Here is an 18266-nt window from a genome sequence, read left to right as displayed (position 1 = left end):
CCTTTGTAGGCCTACTTTATCAAATTGTAGCAGTTTCGTTAACGAAAAATCTTTTTAGATATGTGATTCGTTTGAAAGGGAAAGGAAGGGGAAGTGCATTTCCTCATAATTTCCTCGCTTTTGACATCGCAGCTACAAGGACGGTTGAATTAGACGTACGTTTCCGACCTGCAGGGCCTCTGAACCAGTTCTCCAACTGTGCAGTTATATTAAATTATAACATCAGAGGCAAGAAATTAGGCGTAATTCCTTCTTCTGACGTACGTCGAATTTCTTTCCTCGGAATAAGATATTTACCAACTTTTTAAATCTGACAGATTTTAAATCAACTTTGACAATTTTGTAATGATGTATTATAACGCGATTTAACATTTTTTTAAGTCTTTTGAGATGAAACAAGTTTATATAATTAGTAAAATTTGGATAAATTTTAAATTTGACATTAATTGATGTGACAATATATTATTATTATACATAGAAAGCATAATTTAATAAGAATCTTTCTGAATAATTATGTGATTCATACTTTCCTTCTTCGACAATTTTTACTTGAGAGAAAAATAAGATTCTAATCTCTACCACTTACAAAGAACAATGTGATAAAAATAATCTGATATATATATAACTTTCTTACACATGTAATTATTATGTAATTACAGTTATTCACTATTACAGGAAGGGATGAAATAAAAAAAGTCAGTCTGCAAAAACACATGAAGAATAATTATTGTAATCAGAGTTTGTGAACAAATTCTAGAATGATAATTTACGATAAATTATACATGTAATTTTTTCCTCGCATGTCCGTATTACACAATTATACATGTGATTCGCGATCAGTTTTTGCCGCAGAGCGAGGAAAAACTTTGGCAATGATGTTCGACAAATTCGCGGGCGCTTTTTTTTAAAATGTCAATCTCATTCATTGATTCTTTCATCGCAATTATAGATCCATTTAGATCGAACGATTTTCAACAATTTGTATGATTATACAAGTTCATATAAGATTGATCGAATGAAAATAACACTCGCGACATTTGCATATTTCTTACGAGATATTTTGCATTTCATATTTTAGCATTTTAATATAATACATTAACTTATAAATCTTAACAATATAAAAAAAAACATGCACGATTTTTCGAACCAAAGAATACTAATAAACCATATATTTAAAATTCATCATATATGTGTATGTTGTGTGTGTGTGTGTGTTGTGTGAATGTATAAATTTTAATATTTTTACAATAATATGTAAAAATCGTTCTCACTTAAATAATCATAAATATCAACATCTCAACTTGCAACCCTCTCTCTGCAACATCGAAACGGATCGTTCGTACATATATATCGCGTAATACGACACAAAATCAGTACAGTTATCTCTTTCGTAAAATCTAAAGTACCTTAGAAATTACTTTGGAATGGATATAATAAATAATAAGAAAAAAAAGAGAGATCGTTGACATACATGTTGTCGGAGAAATGGACGACGATAAAAAAAAAGACGTCGTCCGCCTAACTTCTTGTCTCGCTATACGCATTAAAAATTCTGCGGTATTTCCAATCTCTCCCTCTCTCTCGCAATCCAAACTTAATACACAACGATTCTATTTCTTTACCGATCTTTTTCTCTCTCCCGCCCAGCAAACACAGTATATAAATGTTATATACTTAAGCATGTTACATGTAACGTATGTTAGTTGTAATTTCCCACTCATAGATGTAACATTTTTAATATTACATATATTACATTGTAGTTATATTTAGTAGTCATTATATCCCAAGATAGCACTGACATCAATACATCAATGTGCTATTTGATATATAATTACAATATAATTACAACGTAATATATGTTATATTAAAATGTTACATCTATGAGTGGAAAATTACAACTAACATGGATGTTACATGTAACTTATATTACCTGTTATATTCCGTTTTATTATAACAATGTAACAATTATATATATCGGTGTTTGCTGGGTTCATTCAACTTCAAACAATGGAGAAGATCTGCAAGGCGGTTAAATTAATATAATACAAAGCAACGACTATCTCTCTCGCGTCTGAATCTCCAACTAATCGTGTTAATGTTCATAATTGAGGTACACTCCCTTTTTCTCTTTAATATACGAATCTCGAGTCTTTCCGTCTTATCGTTGATGTATACATACATACGCTCATTCATGCATACGTACAAACACACTCTCGCATTACATAACTGTACAGATTGATCGTTTTAAAGCTATTATATACATAAAACTCCTTCGTTTCTTTCTTTCTATATCACTTTTCCATAAAAATATAGCGAAGGTGTACGATTTTCGCTTCTTTTTCATATATTCACGCTAAGAAACAGAGAATCCTGATATAGGAAACGTTTAAAATCTATCTCGAAATATGTGTGTGGATGGTACTTGTTGCTTCCGTTATTATAGTATTACTTTATTTATACCAGACAATAGAGATTGATGGCTTGTCATGTGTTTGTTGGTACAGTTTCATGATCATCTTTCGCTAAAACAAATGCACGCAGAAAAGTGAATTCGAAATTAGGTTTTTAATTGAAAGAAATTGATCGAGCACGTTTATACGCCTTTGTAATAATTCGGCAATCATATTTCTTTACAATAATACAATTGTCATGGCTTTTTTTACTTGATGCACGATCGCATTTTCTACTAGACGATTAAAATCATCAACCGTATAATTAAAGAAAATTTAAGAATTTTAATTTGCGGACTTTGATCTTGCCTCTTTTTTCAAAAACACGTGACACAATTAAATTCATTCATAATTCGCATCCTACCCTCTAACGGATGGCATTTATATGTAATTATTAGTCGCGCGTGGGTTATAGTCGAAATATATTATTGTCAAAAAAGTGCTTTATCGATGATAAAATAATAGATCGGGAACATAAAAAAAAGGTGTATCGTAAACTGTAGCTCTCGATAATTTACACATAACGCGATACTTATACACACGTATATATTATGATTCAAAATCGTATTTTATTTTGCGAAACGATTAGCTGTATTTTGTTTTTTTTTTCTCTCTCGGAAGTTTGCAACGTTTCGCGAAATTGTCCCAAGCAACAAACTGACGTCATTAAACGTCAAAATGACATACTTGCTACCTGGGGTGTTTACACGACGCATCTCTGGCAGATCGATAAAAACAAAACATCTACTCTCTCGTGTGAAAATCGTAATCTCTTACGCTTAATCTATCAAAAATCCCCCGAAGTTACAAACTACTCCTCTCTTCGCTTAAAATCTACTGTACAATATTGTTTCGTTTTGTTTTTTTTTTTTCAAGGTACATATGACGTGTTTTTCGCAAGAGTCTCGATCAGTCCCAAGGTCTGTATTATAATTATATCTTACACTTTATTACAGAATTCTAATTACTATACCCTATAGATATATCTCTCTTTCCCCGTTTTGGCACTCGTCGTCTCCCTACTCTTATTTCTGGGCGTCAGTACTATTCTCCTCTACGTTCTCATCCCCCGTGCTGTCGTCGTCCTCGTTCTCCGACATATCCTGAACCTGAACGTAGGACATACCTTGTATCTCAGCCGTCTGCGTGACGTCGGTTTCGTCTCCCTCTTCCTCGATCTCGTAAGTGTTCTCTGGGTAAATATACTGTGCCACTTCGGCGTTAGAGTCCTCGTTATCGATACCTAACATGTTATGCTGTATCAAAATCGGATTACCTTCCGCGTCATTAGTCATCATTAACACTGTCCCGTCTAGGCTATGTATCTCGTGCACCTGATCCCCACTACCACCGTCCCTATCATCGTCCATGACGTTCTCATCCGCGGAATCTTCCTGGTAGTCGTCGCCCTCCAGCTCGTTGACGCTCCTCTTGGCGAACTCCTCGTTCTTCACCACCATCACGCCTCCTCTGTCCCCGGCGTCGGAATCGCAATCGCGTTCATCATCCTCGTCCCAGGTCACCGGCAGATCGTTGTTGTTAGCCGCGAAGAAATTGGACTCGTTCGACGGCGCGGCTGTGTTCTCCCCGTCAGTTTTAATCTCCGTTATCTCGCATCCTTCCATCAACTTGTCCATATTCAGCGATATCATCGGACTAAGCTTATGCCTTGTACGATCCATCGTATTGCTGTGCTCTTCAGACTCGTTTTCCGGCAACAAAGGCATTATCGGACTCAGCACAGGCGGGCCGTCGTCGTCGTCTTCATCGTTTTCCTCCTGTTCTTCTTCCTCTTCTTCTTCCTCTTCCTCCTCTTCTTCTTCTTCTTCTTCTTCCGCCTCACCTTTAGCGTCATTTTCGCCGTCATTTTCATCTTCACTTTCAGCCTCGGCCTCGCTCGTAACGTCACCTTCACCTTCACCTTCACCTTCACCTTCACCTTCACCTTCACCCTCACCTTCACCTTCACTTTCCTCTTCGTCTTCATTATCATCTTCACCCTCACCCTCGTCTTCACCTTCACCTTCACCTTCACCCTCATCTCCCTCATCTCCTTCGTCATTTTCATTATTTTCCTCTTCGTCATCTTCCTCATTATCATTCTCGTTATCATTAGAGAAGTCGCTAGCTGCAGTGGCTTCCTGAAGACGCATCGCCTTAAATTTGTCTGCGTTCGCAGGTGCGTCGGAAATCAGTAAGTTATTCAAATTACTCTGTTTATTCTGCTCCGCCGCCGCGATGACGGAAACGGTCCTCTGATCCTCGTACTTCTCCATCGCCGACGAATTCTCTTGTATCCTGAACCTATCGATATCTTCGTCGTACTGCATCGTTTCCTTCCGCATCACGTGCACGTCCTCCATGTCCGAGTCTTCGCTTTCGGAATTGCATCTACTGTCGCCGCTCGCGGCGCTCGAGCTTCTCGTGTCCGAGTCGGACTCGTTTTCATTCTCCTCCTCTTCCTCCTCCTCTTGCTTCTCCTCCTCTTCTTCCTCCTCGTTCTCGCTCGAACTACTGTCGCTATCCGAGTCGTCGCTATCCGAATTGTCCTCCTCGCTGTTGTTCTCCTCGTTCTGGATGCTTCTGCTACCCTCTTCGCCCTCCGACTCGAAATCCGCTTCGACCTCCTCTTCGATGGCCGATGTTTCGTCGGCAATCAAGCTACCCTTCTCATCGTTGTCGTTCTTCGCGTTGTCTTCGGCATCCGCCGTCGCCGCGTGATTCTCAAATTCCGACTTGCAGATTCCGGTGCAGCTCGCCGCGTGCTCGGCGAGCTTCTCCTCGCTCGAGAAACTCTGCTGACACTTGTCGCACCGGCAGTAATTGATATGAATGCTCATGTGCAGCAGTAGTTTGCTTCTCGCGTTGTGATACCTGCCGCATGTCTTGCACGTGAAATTGTTGCCCTCCGGCGACAACACAGGGGCGTGTTCGGCCTTCAGGTGATCGCTCAGGTCTTGATAAGACTTGCACAGTTTCAGACAGACCCCGCAGGTGACCGCGGCTTCGGCGCGATGAAAGCGAATCAGATGCTGCCACAGGTGCTTCTTGGCGGGCCACTGTTTACCGCAGACCTCGCACGTGCACTCGGTATTCGTCGTCTCGTCGTACACCTTGCGCGAATCTTTCCGCGAGCACTTGCCATTCCCGGTGGACTTGACGTGCGATAACGGCATGAGATTCGGCACCGGTTTCTGGGCCGACAATTGCAGATTGATGTCCTCGAACAGATTGAAGTCGGGAATGTTCAAGTTGGATTCGTTCGTCAGCGGTTCTTCTCGCTGGATCTGGTTGTTGTTCTTCAGATGCGACTCCAGAATCGACGTCGGAATTGTATTGTTCGGGACGTCGAATCTACATACCGAGTTGCGTCGCGTGCACGCGTTGATGTGATTCCAGAACAGGGTCTTGGTGGAGAAATTCTTGTTGCAATTCTTGCACTCGTAGTTGCTTCTGTTTCTCATTTTACGCTTGTCATTTTTCTTGAACTTCTTGAACATGCGAACGGGATCGGTGTTGTGAACGTTCTGATAATGCTTGGCGAGTGTGTCGGAATTGAGGAAGATCTCGGGACACATTTCGCAATCGTACGTGTCATTCGGGGATCGTCTGCGTTTGCGGGAATCGTTCGAGCTCTCGTCGCACATCTCCTCGTCGTACTCGAGATCGTCCGGTTCCTCCTTCACGATGATATCGGGCGTCTCGTAGTCTTCCCTCTTCGCGCTCATGTCCATTCTATATTCATATACGGCTAATTGGTCCTTTGAAACGTTGTGCACATGTTCGTAGTGATCGCGTATATCGTTCTCGTCCGTGAAAACTGCTAAGCACTGCTTGCACGTGAGAAAAACTTTTCCATGACACTTCTTCGTGTGATCGAAAGCCTTCCACTTGGACGCGTACTGCTTGCCACACACCTGACACGTATTCGGATTGGAAAGAACGCTGCTGTGCTCTGCCTCGACGTGTTTCTTCAAGTCTTTCGGATCCTTCATAGGAATGAGACAGACACCACAGGACACGCCGATCTCGTTCCGATGTAATGATAATACGTGCATCTTCAACTTGAGTTTGTTCTCCACGGTGTCACCGCAGAAATCGCAAACGTTCGGGTTGCTGTGATATTTGTGATCCTTGCGATGAGACTCGAGATCCTCCTTGGTGCGGAAAAGTTTCTTACAGCTTGGATGGTCGCACGTCAGATCCGGGTGATCCATGTGATTGACGCGATTGTGCGTCATGATACCCAGCTTGGAGGTGATGGTCTCGTTGCACAAATGGCAGGTGTAGGTGCTGTGGTGATTCTCGATGTGCTTCTGCAGACTCGCGCGATCCTTGAATATCCTCTCGCAGGCTCGGCAGCGGGTCAATAACGCTCCAGGATCCTTACGATAGTTTTGGCAACCCTTCATATGACGTCGGAGCAGGTAACGCTTATGGAATCCCTTGTTACACTTTTCGCAGTAATGCAAGACACCGTCCTCCATACTCAAGGACTTGGAAACGATACAGTTTTGATTGTCCTTGGTACCCATGGTGGGTACGTACCTGTGAATCTTGGCAATGTGCGCCGCCAGATGATCCCTCGACGCGCTCGTTTTCGCACAGTACGGACAAGTCACGTCCGGGTGACCCTTGTGCACTCTGTTCACATGTTTCCACAAGTGCGACGTCCTACCATAATACTTAACGCATAGATCGCATGGGAAGAGATTGTGCACCACCCGACGATGATTACGTAAACTGTCCAGAGTCGTGAACTTGTGCTCGGGGCACTGTTCGCATTTCAATTTTACGTCTACAGCTCTATTGTTGCCATGCTCGAGCTTGATCGATTCGTTGGTCGGCTCGTTCAGGTTGCTGTTATCACACGCGACGTCCGCGACTACCGCCGCCGCCGCCGCCGCTGCAGCTGCCGCCGCTGCTGCTGCCACCTCCAAACCGTGGATCTTTCTATGCCGGGACATTTTTGATTTATTGGAGTACGGCCTACCGCAAATATCACAGCTGAAATCACCACTGGTCAGTGGCCAATGTTTCGCCTTAACGTGGGCACTTAACTGCATCACGTCGGAAAATACTTTCAGACAAACGCCACAGATCAGGGGCACCATGTCCGCGTGGACGCCCATCACGTGTTTCCAATAATCGACACGGGTAGGCCACAATTTCCCGCATATTTCGCAGGTGTTCGGCGACGGACCTTGGATCAAATGATGCTGACAATGGTCATTACGCAACAATTTCGTTGCGAATATCTTCCCGCAGTTTTCATATTCACACTGAAACGATAAATGTAATGAGGTCAGAATCAGAATGACGAAGGAAAAAAACGCGATAAGAATCTATTATCTCTAACTCACCTTGATGGAAGATTCGTTACTATGCATGTTGTTGATATGCAACCAGCGTTCCCATTTGCTCGAATGAGAGCTACCGCAGATTTCGCAAACGAAAAATAAATGATACTGCGCCCTGTTACCGGTGCCGTTGACATTCGCAGCGTTTCCACTTCCCGCGGCGTCTCCCGACGAAATTATCTGTTCGGACTGCAACAGGAAAATTCTTTCATCTCTACACTGTACATATGTTATAATATCGCTAAAGAACCCCGCACCAAAAACATAGAATTTTGACTTTCGGAATTGGCTGTTTTTTTCAATGTTTTTGAACAAAAAATGTAATAGCCTCAAAGCTAAATGTTGGATAGTTATTAAGTACAGTCATAGAGCCCAAGTTTTTCGTGTTTGACATGCCGTAAATCAATAACTATCTATTATTTAACTTTGAGCTTATTACATTTTTTGTTCAGTAAATCATAAGCTACAACATATGAAAAAACCAGCTGATCTTTTTCTAAGATTCAATTTTATATAATTAGTACGAGGTTTCTGAAACTTAATAAAATTCTAGATGTAATTAAATCCTTCTAGATAAATTAATCATTTATTAATGTGTGATTTTACCTTATGCGCATTTCTCTGATGTCGTATAAGGTGATCCTCATTTGGAAAAGATTTATAACAAATGTAACAATCGACTTTCTCGCTATCTTCTGCATCAAAATCTATTACTTGCTCATTTCCTTCGGTACCATTTAAATTCTCGTTATAATAATTACTGTTTAATTGTACAAAAATTGCAGGATCAAGCCCAGAGTCGATATTGTGTATCGAGACATGAGCGATTAGCTTCTTTCTTGAATCGTGCTGCCTGCCGCATATCGTGCAGCTGTACCTGTATCAGCAGTTTGTAAATGCATTTTACATTTATTACGCTTTATAAATACATACTTGCATATTTTACGAAAATACTGGCTAATACATTACGAAACAGAGGAACACGAAAACTATAATCTAAGAAAAGTAAGTTTACAAAAATTGTATGAAATGAAAGTAGAGACACAATATACACAAGCAGCTTGTACCTTCTTTGTTCCGATATCAAAAGCTTGGATTTTCCGTGGTACATGTAAAGATGACTCTGGAGTTGTGTATTATCGGAACATATTTTTAAACACACTCCACAGGCGAATGCAGCAAGTTCCTTATGCGTTGCACGCATGTGTAACCATAACGACGCTCGATCATTAAAGTCTCTCGTACAAATCTCACATATAAATACTGTTTCGATTTCAATATTCTCGTGATTGTTTTTCGAGTCTTTGTCATCATTGTCCAAATTTACCTGTTTAACGTAACAGATGTGTATGCATATCGTATCGCATTGTAACAAATTGTCCTTTTGATATAACAAAAAAAAAAGATAAAACGAAAATGTTATTTTACCTCAGGTGACGACGAAAACTCCGGTGGTTCCTTTATTTCGTTCTGCTCGTAAACGCTGACATCCATTCGATTCCAATTCTGAGGCATCACAGATGTCTTTAGACACTTGTCGTTGTCAATGATAGGAGTAGGATCGACGCCGTGTATCGTCAGGATATGCCTTATCAATGAAGATTTCAAAGCGAAATCCTTCTTGCATAGTATGCAGACAAACGGCTTCTCGGCGTCGTGCCTAACTTCGTGCAACTTTAAACTGTCCACCGATGTGAAACTTTGTGGACAATATTCGCAATACCACCTTTTTATCTCAGGATTCGTCTCACCTTCTAAATATAACGATCCAAAATTAGGTAGTTTTTTAATCCTATGTGTGAAATTTTCATTCGTTCTATATTATGTAATTTTAATCATTGAAAATTTTACCTATCTTGACCATCTTTCTCGTCTTGCAACTCGACGTTGAACCATCATCGTCGTAATTCCGTTTTAAACTGTCTCCTTTAGTCAACGCGTGTTTCAATATAGTCAAGTTTGGATTCTTGGCCAGTTTAGCCTCGGCACTCCTGAAGTCTTTGTTCTCGTCATCCGAGTCTACGATACTCGACATATCGGACACATCGATTACACTCTTATTGTTCTGCGCGTCGGCTTGCCCTAATAGATCGGCGCTGCGTTGCTCCTCGCATATCTGACGATGCGCGTTGAAATCTGCCAGATCTTTATAAACCGTCGGACACGTTTGACATTGATAACGTGTCTCCGCGCGGGAAAAGGACACCGATACTTCCGGAGGTGGCGCTAGACCGGCGTGTCGGGATTTTATATGCTCCTCCAGGTTGTATCGTGTCGAGTATATGCGCGAGCAGTACTTACACGTTACCGCAGGATGTCCCCTAAAGTAAAACGAGAGCCAAGCATTAATAACTTGAAAATGTTAGGAACGTTTAAAATTAAGGCACCTGGCTCCTCACTATTCATGCTGAATTTGCGATGTCAGAGGCGAGGAAACACACGTTAAAAATTCTTAGATGCCATTTTGAAATAAAGATATTTTGACATCACAATCCAACAAGGCCGAGGATTCAGGACCCTTAAGCTACTAAAATAATAAAATAAATTACTAGAAATTATATAGCTAGCCGAATCATCTCGTAACTCGATAAATCCTAACTTTGAAAGAAAAAAGTTTAGCTCAAAAATATAACACATCCTACTTTTTAAGAGTATTTTTAACCAAGAACTTTAATAGTACCTTTACTAACGGATTCATTACGTTGCATTACAACGATACTAATTTATTAATTTACATGTAAAATATAACTGTCTAGATCTGCTGAAGCTCACCTATGTGTCGTAGAAACGTGTCCCCAGCGATGTTTCGCGGTAGAATACGATTTGTGGCAGAGATCGCATTGGTACGGTCGTTGATACGAGGTATGATCGTCGGTGATGACCCTTTCGCCGATCACATCACCCTCGCCCACATGAATCCTCGCGTGCAGTGACAAATGACCTTTGGAGCTAAACGCCTTGTTGCACAGAGAGCACACATAGACCTCGTGCTGCTGCGACGTAGGTGGGAAGACGACCGTGGCATCTTGTTGACCGGCAACGGCGCTCGTATTATTCGCGCTGCACTCTTCCTCGTTTTCCTCGGTCACCATCGGCGTCATTTCTAAGAAATCACTGGGATTCGTCTCCATGTCCATCTCGTATCCGTCTTCGTAATCCATCTCCGAACGTCGATCCTCCGTCGAATCATCGAGCACTTTGCACAGAAATAACATATGCGTGAGCGACATTTCCAAAAGACTTTTAAAAGAGGAAAAAGGATGTTTTTTCTTCTTCAGAAGGAATGTGACGTACCTTCATCCGTACCTTCGCTCGCATCGAGAATCTCTTCGACCTCGGCCTCACCGTCAGAATTCAATCTCGGCGGTGTACCTAACGCGGCATTCGGATTAACCACAGGCGCCTCCGGGATAAGTATTGGCATATTTTCCTTTCCCTTGAGAAGCTCCGCGTGCATCTCGCTGCACTGCGTGCTATTATTTGCACCGTCATCGTTTGCCTACCGACACATGATGAATTTATATACATGTGTACATATCTTATTATACATATTTATATATAAATATTTTTTATTATTATATAATATGGTATATTTTATTACATATATTTCATATAGATATACAGGGTGTCCCGTACCCGGTGAATCACTGATTTCCAGTAGATTCCTGACGTCATTTGAAGACGATTTTTCCTAGGCGAAAATATCAAAGCACTAATAAAGTTATAAGCGATTGAAAATAAAGAAATTTTCGCACACTAAGTCTTATAGAAATAAAATATTAACAAAATCACATTCTTCAGTTATAGTTACTTTTAATTTAAAGCTTGTTACAAACATGGCAAAAATTGAGAACATGTAAAAAATGATGAGTTTCCTCGAATTTCGCCGAGAAAAAATCGTCTCCAAATGATAGAAATCTAACTGTATATCAGTGATTTGCTGGGTACAGGACATCCTGTATAAAACGAAGAAAATCTCTGATTTATAGCACGTGCCTGTGCGATACAAAAATTATCTCTAGAAATTTTCCTTTGTAGAATCTTTAAAAGTGACAATCTATAGAAATATAAATGATTTATACTCTGATTTGGAAACTGGAAGTTTAAAAATATGGATCCAACTACACCAGAAGAGAAAACGGCGATTGGTATCGGAATTGTGCGATTACGTTTCGATTCGTTCTCCATATTTTTCTGTCAAGCGCACAAATCAGAGATTAAGTTTGTTGCAACATCCAAGATCCGGAGACACTTACGCCTTCCTTGGGCCTGTTTCTTTCCAGCCAGGCGGCCGCGTTCACGCACGCGGTTCTGAAGTCGTAAAAATTTTCCAAATTGTACATGCATCGATAACACAGAACTTTCGGCAGACGATCGTCCTCCTCTATCTGCAACACAGAAATTTTCGACATTTGCATAAACGAGTGGCTGTGAAAAATCACATATTAGCGGAGCGATTAATAAAGCTAATGTTAAAGTGTATTTGCAAATATTTAATTAGAAATTATCGCTAAATTTCTCATTGATAATTCGCTAACAGAGTAGATAATAACAAAGTGAAAATTAAATTAGGTATTTAATATGTATGTTGGGATTCAATTAACGTTTTGCACAATTATTTGTGATTTATAATTAATTCTAGAATAATGTCATCAATATTCGAATGGGAGAGATAAAATATGAACCTAATTATTTATTGCTTTTATATTACTTTCTAATATTATTATTTCGTTATTACAATATCTTGGCTCTCTGTTGTGGATTAAAATAAAATTGTAATTATATGCGAATAAATCTGTTGCAAACACAGATGTTATTATTATATCGACTGCCATTTTAATTATCTTTCGTGTCGTTAAAAACTAGTAAATCCCTCGTAAAACGTTCGCGCCTCTATCCTCTCGTTATTGAAATGCACGTCGCACGTTACGTTCGTCACCGACGAGAATTTCGTAACAATCAATCTCAATGAATACAACTTGGATGCAATCTGCAATTCTAAGATGCAATTAGCGGTCTCTTCAGAAATTTACCCAAAATTAAAACTTCGCCTTCCTCCAATACCATCATACCTAAACTACTGCGTAAAACATTTTTCGAAGAAGAAATCTCAACTTTTGCGCAAATTGTTATTAAAAAAAAAAAAAAAAAAAAAAAACAATCTCAACGATAATATTTATAATTTTTTTATAAATTTATCTCTCTCTTCATAAATTTATCTTTATTGAAATTATATTAAAATTAAATTGTATATATAATAATATATAATATATACAATATAAAATTACATATAAATATATAAAATTTATAAATATATAATAAAACTGTACTTAAACTTGTAATCCCAGAAAATTATGCAAATTCAATTCATATAGTTATAATACGAGGTATCTTAAAGAAGATCGCGTGTCTCGTCACGCGTCTCGTCCAACAACATTTGACAGAATAATAACGCATCCTCGAAGAAAAGCTCGCGTGTTTCGTAATCAAGTCGATCTTCTTGATTTTGTCCCAACTTTTATCTACCGACCCGCTTAAATAAACCCCTTGATTAATAAAAACGACGAGATAAAAAGCTTCCGGAATTGAGCAACATCCCCCTCGTGCAACAGAGATGGTGCACGTGTGATGATCCGGTGTGGAAAATATCGAAGGTCGTGAAGGAGGTGGTGGAGAAGAAGAGGAGGAAAATCCGTCGAGCCTCGCTTCCAGGAAGCTCCATCGGATCGATTCGAGGATCAAGGACGACTCCGCTCGGCGCTGACGACCTGGACTCGATGTCGGCTGCTCGACGAGTCTCGTGGCGGCAAACAAAATGTCGCCGGTGCGTCGTCGCGACGGGGCGTCCCTTCCGCGCCGTCCTCGATAAGCGATGGCGACGATATTCCGCCACTGGGTGGAATTCGAGGACACGCTCGCTCGGCGAACGAGAGAGAGGAAGAGCGAGCGACCGCGATGGCCGACGGCGACGACGCGGCGGTGGGAAGGAAACCTTCACCCAGTAACGCCCCGTCGAAGCCGAACGAGTCGTCCGTGAATCTCTCTCTCTCTCTCCCCTTCGGTCTTTCTCTCTCTCTCTGTTTGACGAAGAAGCGAAGATGTATAATATAATGTCGAGTAGAATTGTTAGAGGATGTAATTATTAATAAATAATGAATCTTCACAACGCGTGCGTGTACTTATTTTCAATAAATGAATAGCCAGTTTTTGGTCGAATTTTAAATTGCGCCTTATTATTTGTTAAAATTTATCGCTGGCGATCAACGTGCGCGTGTACTTATTTTCAATAAATGAATAACCAGTTTTTGGTCGAATTAAATTGCATCTTATTATTTATTAATAAATAATATAGCTAGAACGCTCTTATCGTGAATAACAAGGATGGAGAATGTATCGCTGTGAAGAGCCAAATATAATACTTAGCAAATTCGTTAAGATGAGAAACAATCTCAAACCGAGATTTAAGTTCCTCTTCCCTTTATCCCCCTAAATATTATTATATTATAGACTGGACTTGTGTACAAATAGGCCGAGGAAGTGAATAAAGATCAATCGATCTCTCTCTCTCTTTCTCTCCGTCTCTCTCGCACTCTCGCTCGACTCCTTCCCTCTCTCTCTCTTTCTCGACCGCGTCTCGGAAGAATGAGATCGAGGACGAGTGGTGCAGGGCCACGAAGCGTCGAGGGAGGTGACTCGGAAAACTTGTACGAAATCGGGAGAAGGAAGGAAGAGGAGCGAGGAAGAGGGAGAAGGGAACGAGGGACGCCAACGGGGGACAAAGAGATGCTGAGGAGAGACGGGGAAAATTCTCCAGGATCCTAAGAAAAGAACAAAGGGACTCACCTTGAACGGCAGGCAGGTCTGGATTTTGTCGACGAGCTGCCGGTTCACGCCTTCCTCGCCGAAAATGTGCATGCTGATGTTGTCGTGGGACGCGCACAGCCGACAGAGATCGTGGTACGACTTCTTCCGTTCCATCGGCACCGACGAAGACGTCGTCGTCGTCGTCGCCGCCGTCGTCGTCGTCGTCGTCGCCATCTCGAGACCAAATTCACCGACGATCGTCCCGCAGCGTCGTCCTCGGATGGGAGTGACGCCACAACGTTGCGACTACCTAGTATCCTCCCGGCCGGACGGACGGATGGAAAAACTATGATGGACGACGACGAGACAACGTAATCTCCCAACCGCTGCCCGGGGACGAACTGGCAGCAGACTCCGCGCGCTCTCTCTCTCTCTCTCACTCTGTCTCTCTCTCTCTCTCTCTGTCTCTATCTGTCTCTCTCCTTCCTTCTCACTCGCCTTCTCACTCTATCCCACAGATAAGGCCCACACCTCTGGTCGTCCTCTTCGAACTATTTACCTACCTACCTGCCTTCGCCGAGCACACTTGGCCCAGGCTACGCGTCGAGCTTCCTCTTCCGTTCCTCGGGCTGCATGACGCCGCCCGTTGATGACGATGATGATGATGATGATGCGAGCCGCGCCGCGCCGCGCCTCACCGGTCAGGACGGGTCGTCGACGTGGTTGGTTTCGTGGTCCTCGTATAACGAATTGACACGCACAGAGCGCTGGGCGCGTTGCCCGTAGCTACGGAAATCGAATGGGGACTCGACTCGCTTCACGCTCGTCGCTGCGGCCGCGCCGCGTCTGCTGCTTCCGATGCCGCCCGACGCTGCTGCTTCCTGGCGATCTCCGCGACGGTGGGAGCTGCTCCGGGCGCCGCCATCTTGTACACAGACACTTGTTTCGTAGCCGGCGGCGGTACGGGCGATCGACGCGGTGTACCGTTGCCGCGCGCCTGCAGCGACGACGCATCGGGACGTTGCCGCGTTTCTGGATAATCGTGGCCCCCGACCGAGAGAGGAGGAGAGAACGAAAAAGTAACCGGAGCGAGAAGGCTCCGCCGAGCACGTGACGCCGAGCCGTCCCATACGCGAACGCGCCCCGGGGACCACGTGACCGCCCGAGCGAGAAGCCCATTGGTCGCTGCCGCGAGGCCGCTGAGCGTATTGGCGCGAGCCCAAGACCCGAGTTTCGCGCGCTTTTTCGAACGACGGAGGGAGAGCCGAGCGAGGAAAATTTGACACTTTTCCGGGTTTTTATCCTTTTTATATCCTTTCCATTTCATATTTCCTCACCGATATTGATGATATGTCGGATTTATTTGCGCCATAGACATAGGAATATAATAATAGTATTAATATTAATATTATTTATATTAATAATATATATATATTTTTATATATATATTCCTGTCTATATGATTTGCGCGTTTGTGTGCATTAACTACAAATAACAAAAAAAAAACTTTAAACTTTTCTAATTATCACTTGCATTTATAGCTTATGAAAGTATAAAGACATAATTAAACTGTATATATAATTATATCATGTATTAATATTTGATCTGACATTATAGAAACCTAAAAAAAAGGCTTTCAATGACAAGTTACATTTTATTAAGCTTATATCACTTTAGGTAACTAAAATAAACGCCAAAAACTTATGAAGACTATTCATATACAGGAATATTACTGAACACAATTTTATTCTAACCTGTGGATATTTTAAATTTTATAATAATTTACTCACAATATAATTACACTTCTCATTATTATTAACAGACTACCACTTTATGCAGGTTTGTTCTTTTGGTTTACAATTTATAATAGAAGCCAAATCTGGCCAGAAGCTGCGTAAAGTCCAAATGCTAAACGATTCCTTTACGACATCAGGTGACGGCAACTACGCTCACCGAGGTGACCAGGATCAGCATGCGCAAAGTGTTCAATGAACAGAGGCTCCCTGAATTGATTTTCCTCATCCAGGAAGTATATCGGTTCTCCGTAGTAAGTACCGACTTCCCATCCTTCGACGTTCTTCATTAACTCTGCCTCCTCATCTCGATTGCGTCTCATTTGTTTCAAGATACTGTGCAAAACCAGAAGAATGATTATGAAAATCATAGCATTTGAGCTCATCTAATTTGAGATCTTGCATTCAATTTCGTTAGCTACAGGGTGTCCCATAGGAAAATGCTGAAACTAATTAGCTGTCATTTTTTAACGCATGCAGTTATTGAGAAAAGAAAACTTGTGTTGAAAGGAGGAAAATTTGCAGTTTTTAATTGATACAAATAAAATGTTTGTATATCACTTTATTTTAATGATAAAAAATAATTTAAAAAGTGCTAATAATCACATATGTAAACTAATGATAAATAGTGTCAAAGTGCGCCCATTCAAATTTGTACAAAATTCTATTCTTTTACGAAAACTTTTTCTAACATGTTATTTTTAATGTTATTGACGATCCTTTTAATAACTGCTATTAAATCTAACACTGTTAAAAATATTTATCATTAGTTTATGTGATTTTATGTGATTATTAGCACTTTCTTCATTACTTTTAATCAATAAAATAAACTGATATACATTTTACTTATATCCATTACAAAATGCTTTCCCCTTTTCAACACAATTTGTGTTTTCTCAATAACTGCATGCATTAAAAAAATGACTAGTTTCAGCATTTTCCTATGGGACCCCCTATCTAATAAAGCAATGAATCGAGACTACAATATTGCATGATATTCTTACGATCTATCTCGTTCCGCTATCAGTGCTGGCCAGATAGCCAGACGTGTGCTTCTCATCTCAATCTCGTTTCGTTTAACAAGCTTGTAATTTAGATAGTAAGCATAGAATCCAACCACTGTGGTGGCGAAGAAGAGCGCAAACGTGTTCTTGGCTGCAAAGTTGAATGAAAACATTGTTACATAACGTTGTGGGTCGCTTTTTATTTTTAATTTATATTTATATTTATATTTAACGATCCGAATGAAAATTGTATCAATGAAATATAAATCTGCTTTTTACCCCCCAAAATGGTGCGGAGCTTAACCCGATCCGTTTGGATGGGACCATAGCCTCCTTTAGGTGGCAGATCCTGCATCCTTTTACCCGTAGCCGCGTCCATCCTCGAATCTTATTTCCTCCTGCGATAGTGTTGGAATTAGAACATCACTCGGTTATATTTCACGATAAAGGATAAAAGAGTCTCGAAAACATTCGTCTACCATCACGTAACGTCACTCGTCCTCTAAAGAGAGATGGAACATGGAACTTCAATTTATAGTAATACGACAGTGATTAAAAAATAGGACATAAAAATATCGAGAACGAAAATAATAATAAAATATATATATATATATGCATATATATAGACTTTTTTGCTTCTTACATTGTTTTTAATCATCTTTTATATTTTTACATCGTTTAAATAAAATGATCCCATATCTTTGGAGACCTTAAAGTCCAATTCTCATGAATTCAGATTTAATTAAAAATGTAATTTAATTTATACATAATCATCGATTATTAATTACGATCAGATTATTTTATATTAAATTTTATTAAATTTATTGTTTAAATTTTGTTTTTACTTTCTTAATT

General features: G+C 40.8%; 2 protein-coding genes across 2 annotated transcripts; both read right to left on the bottom strand.

Moving 5' to 3' along the window:
- Positions 1-702: 702 nt before the first annotated feature.
- LOC114936259 (uncharacterized) lies at positions 703-15676 on the bottom strand. The gene is made up of 10 exons (XM_029309407.2): positions 14654-15676; positions 12067-12198; positions 11105-11309; positions 10583-11006; positions 9662-10131; positions 9239-9564; positions 8878-9137; positions 8417-8687; positions 7814-7999; positions 703-7732 (listed from the first exon to the last, which is right to left on the bottom strand). The coding sequence occupies exons 1-10, from the start codon at positions 14846-14848 to the stop codon at positions 3476-3478; spliced, it is 6726 nt and encodes a 2241-aa protein (XP_029165240.1). The 5' UTR covers positions 14849-15676; the 3' UTR covers positions 703-3475.
- Positions 15677-16341: 665 nt separating this feature from the next.
- On the bottom strand, positions 16342-17939 carry ND-B16.6 (NADH dehydrogenase (ubiquinone) B16.6 subunit). The gene is made up of 3 exons (XM_029309412.2): positions 17691-17939; positions 17412-17562; positions 16342-16743 (listed from the first exon to the last, which is right to left on the bottom strand). The coding sequence occupies exons 1-3, from the start codon at positions 17788-17790 to the stop codon at positions 16536-16538; spliced, it is 459 nt and encodes a 152-aa protein (XP_029165245.1). The 5' UTR covers positions 17791-17939; the 3' UTR covers positions 16342-16535.
- Positions 17940-18266: the final 327 nt, after the last annotated feature.

This window comes from Nylanderia fulva, unplaced genomic scaffold (genome assembly GCF_048542155.1).
Source record: "Nylanderia fulva isolate GAGA-0341 unplaced genomic scaffold, ASM4854215v1 Scaffold4, whole genome shotgun sequence".
NCBI lineage: Eukaryota > Metazoa > Arthropoda > Insecta > Hymenoptera > Formicidae > Nylanderia > Nylanderia fulva.
This window is presented reverse-complemented; position numbering and strand designations above follow the sequence as displayed.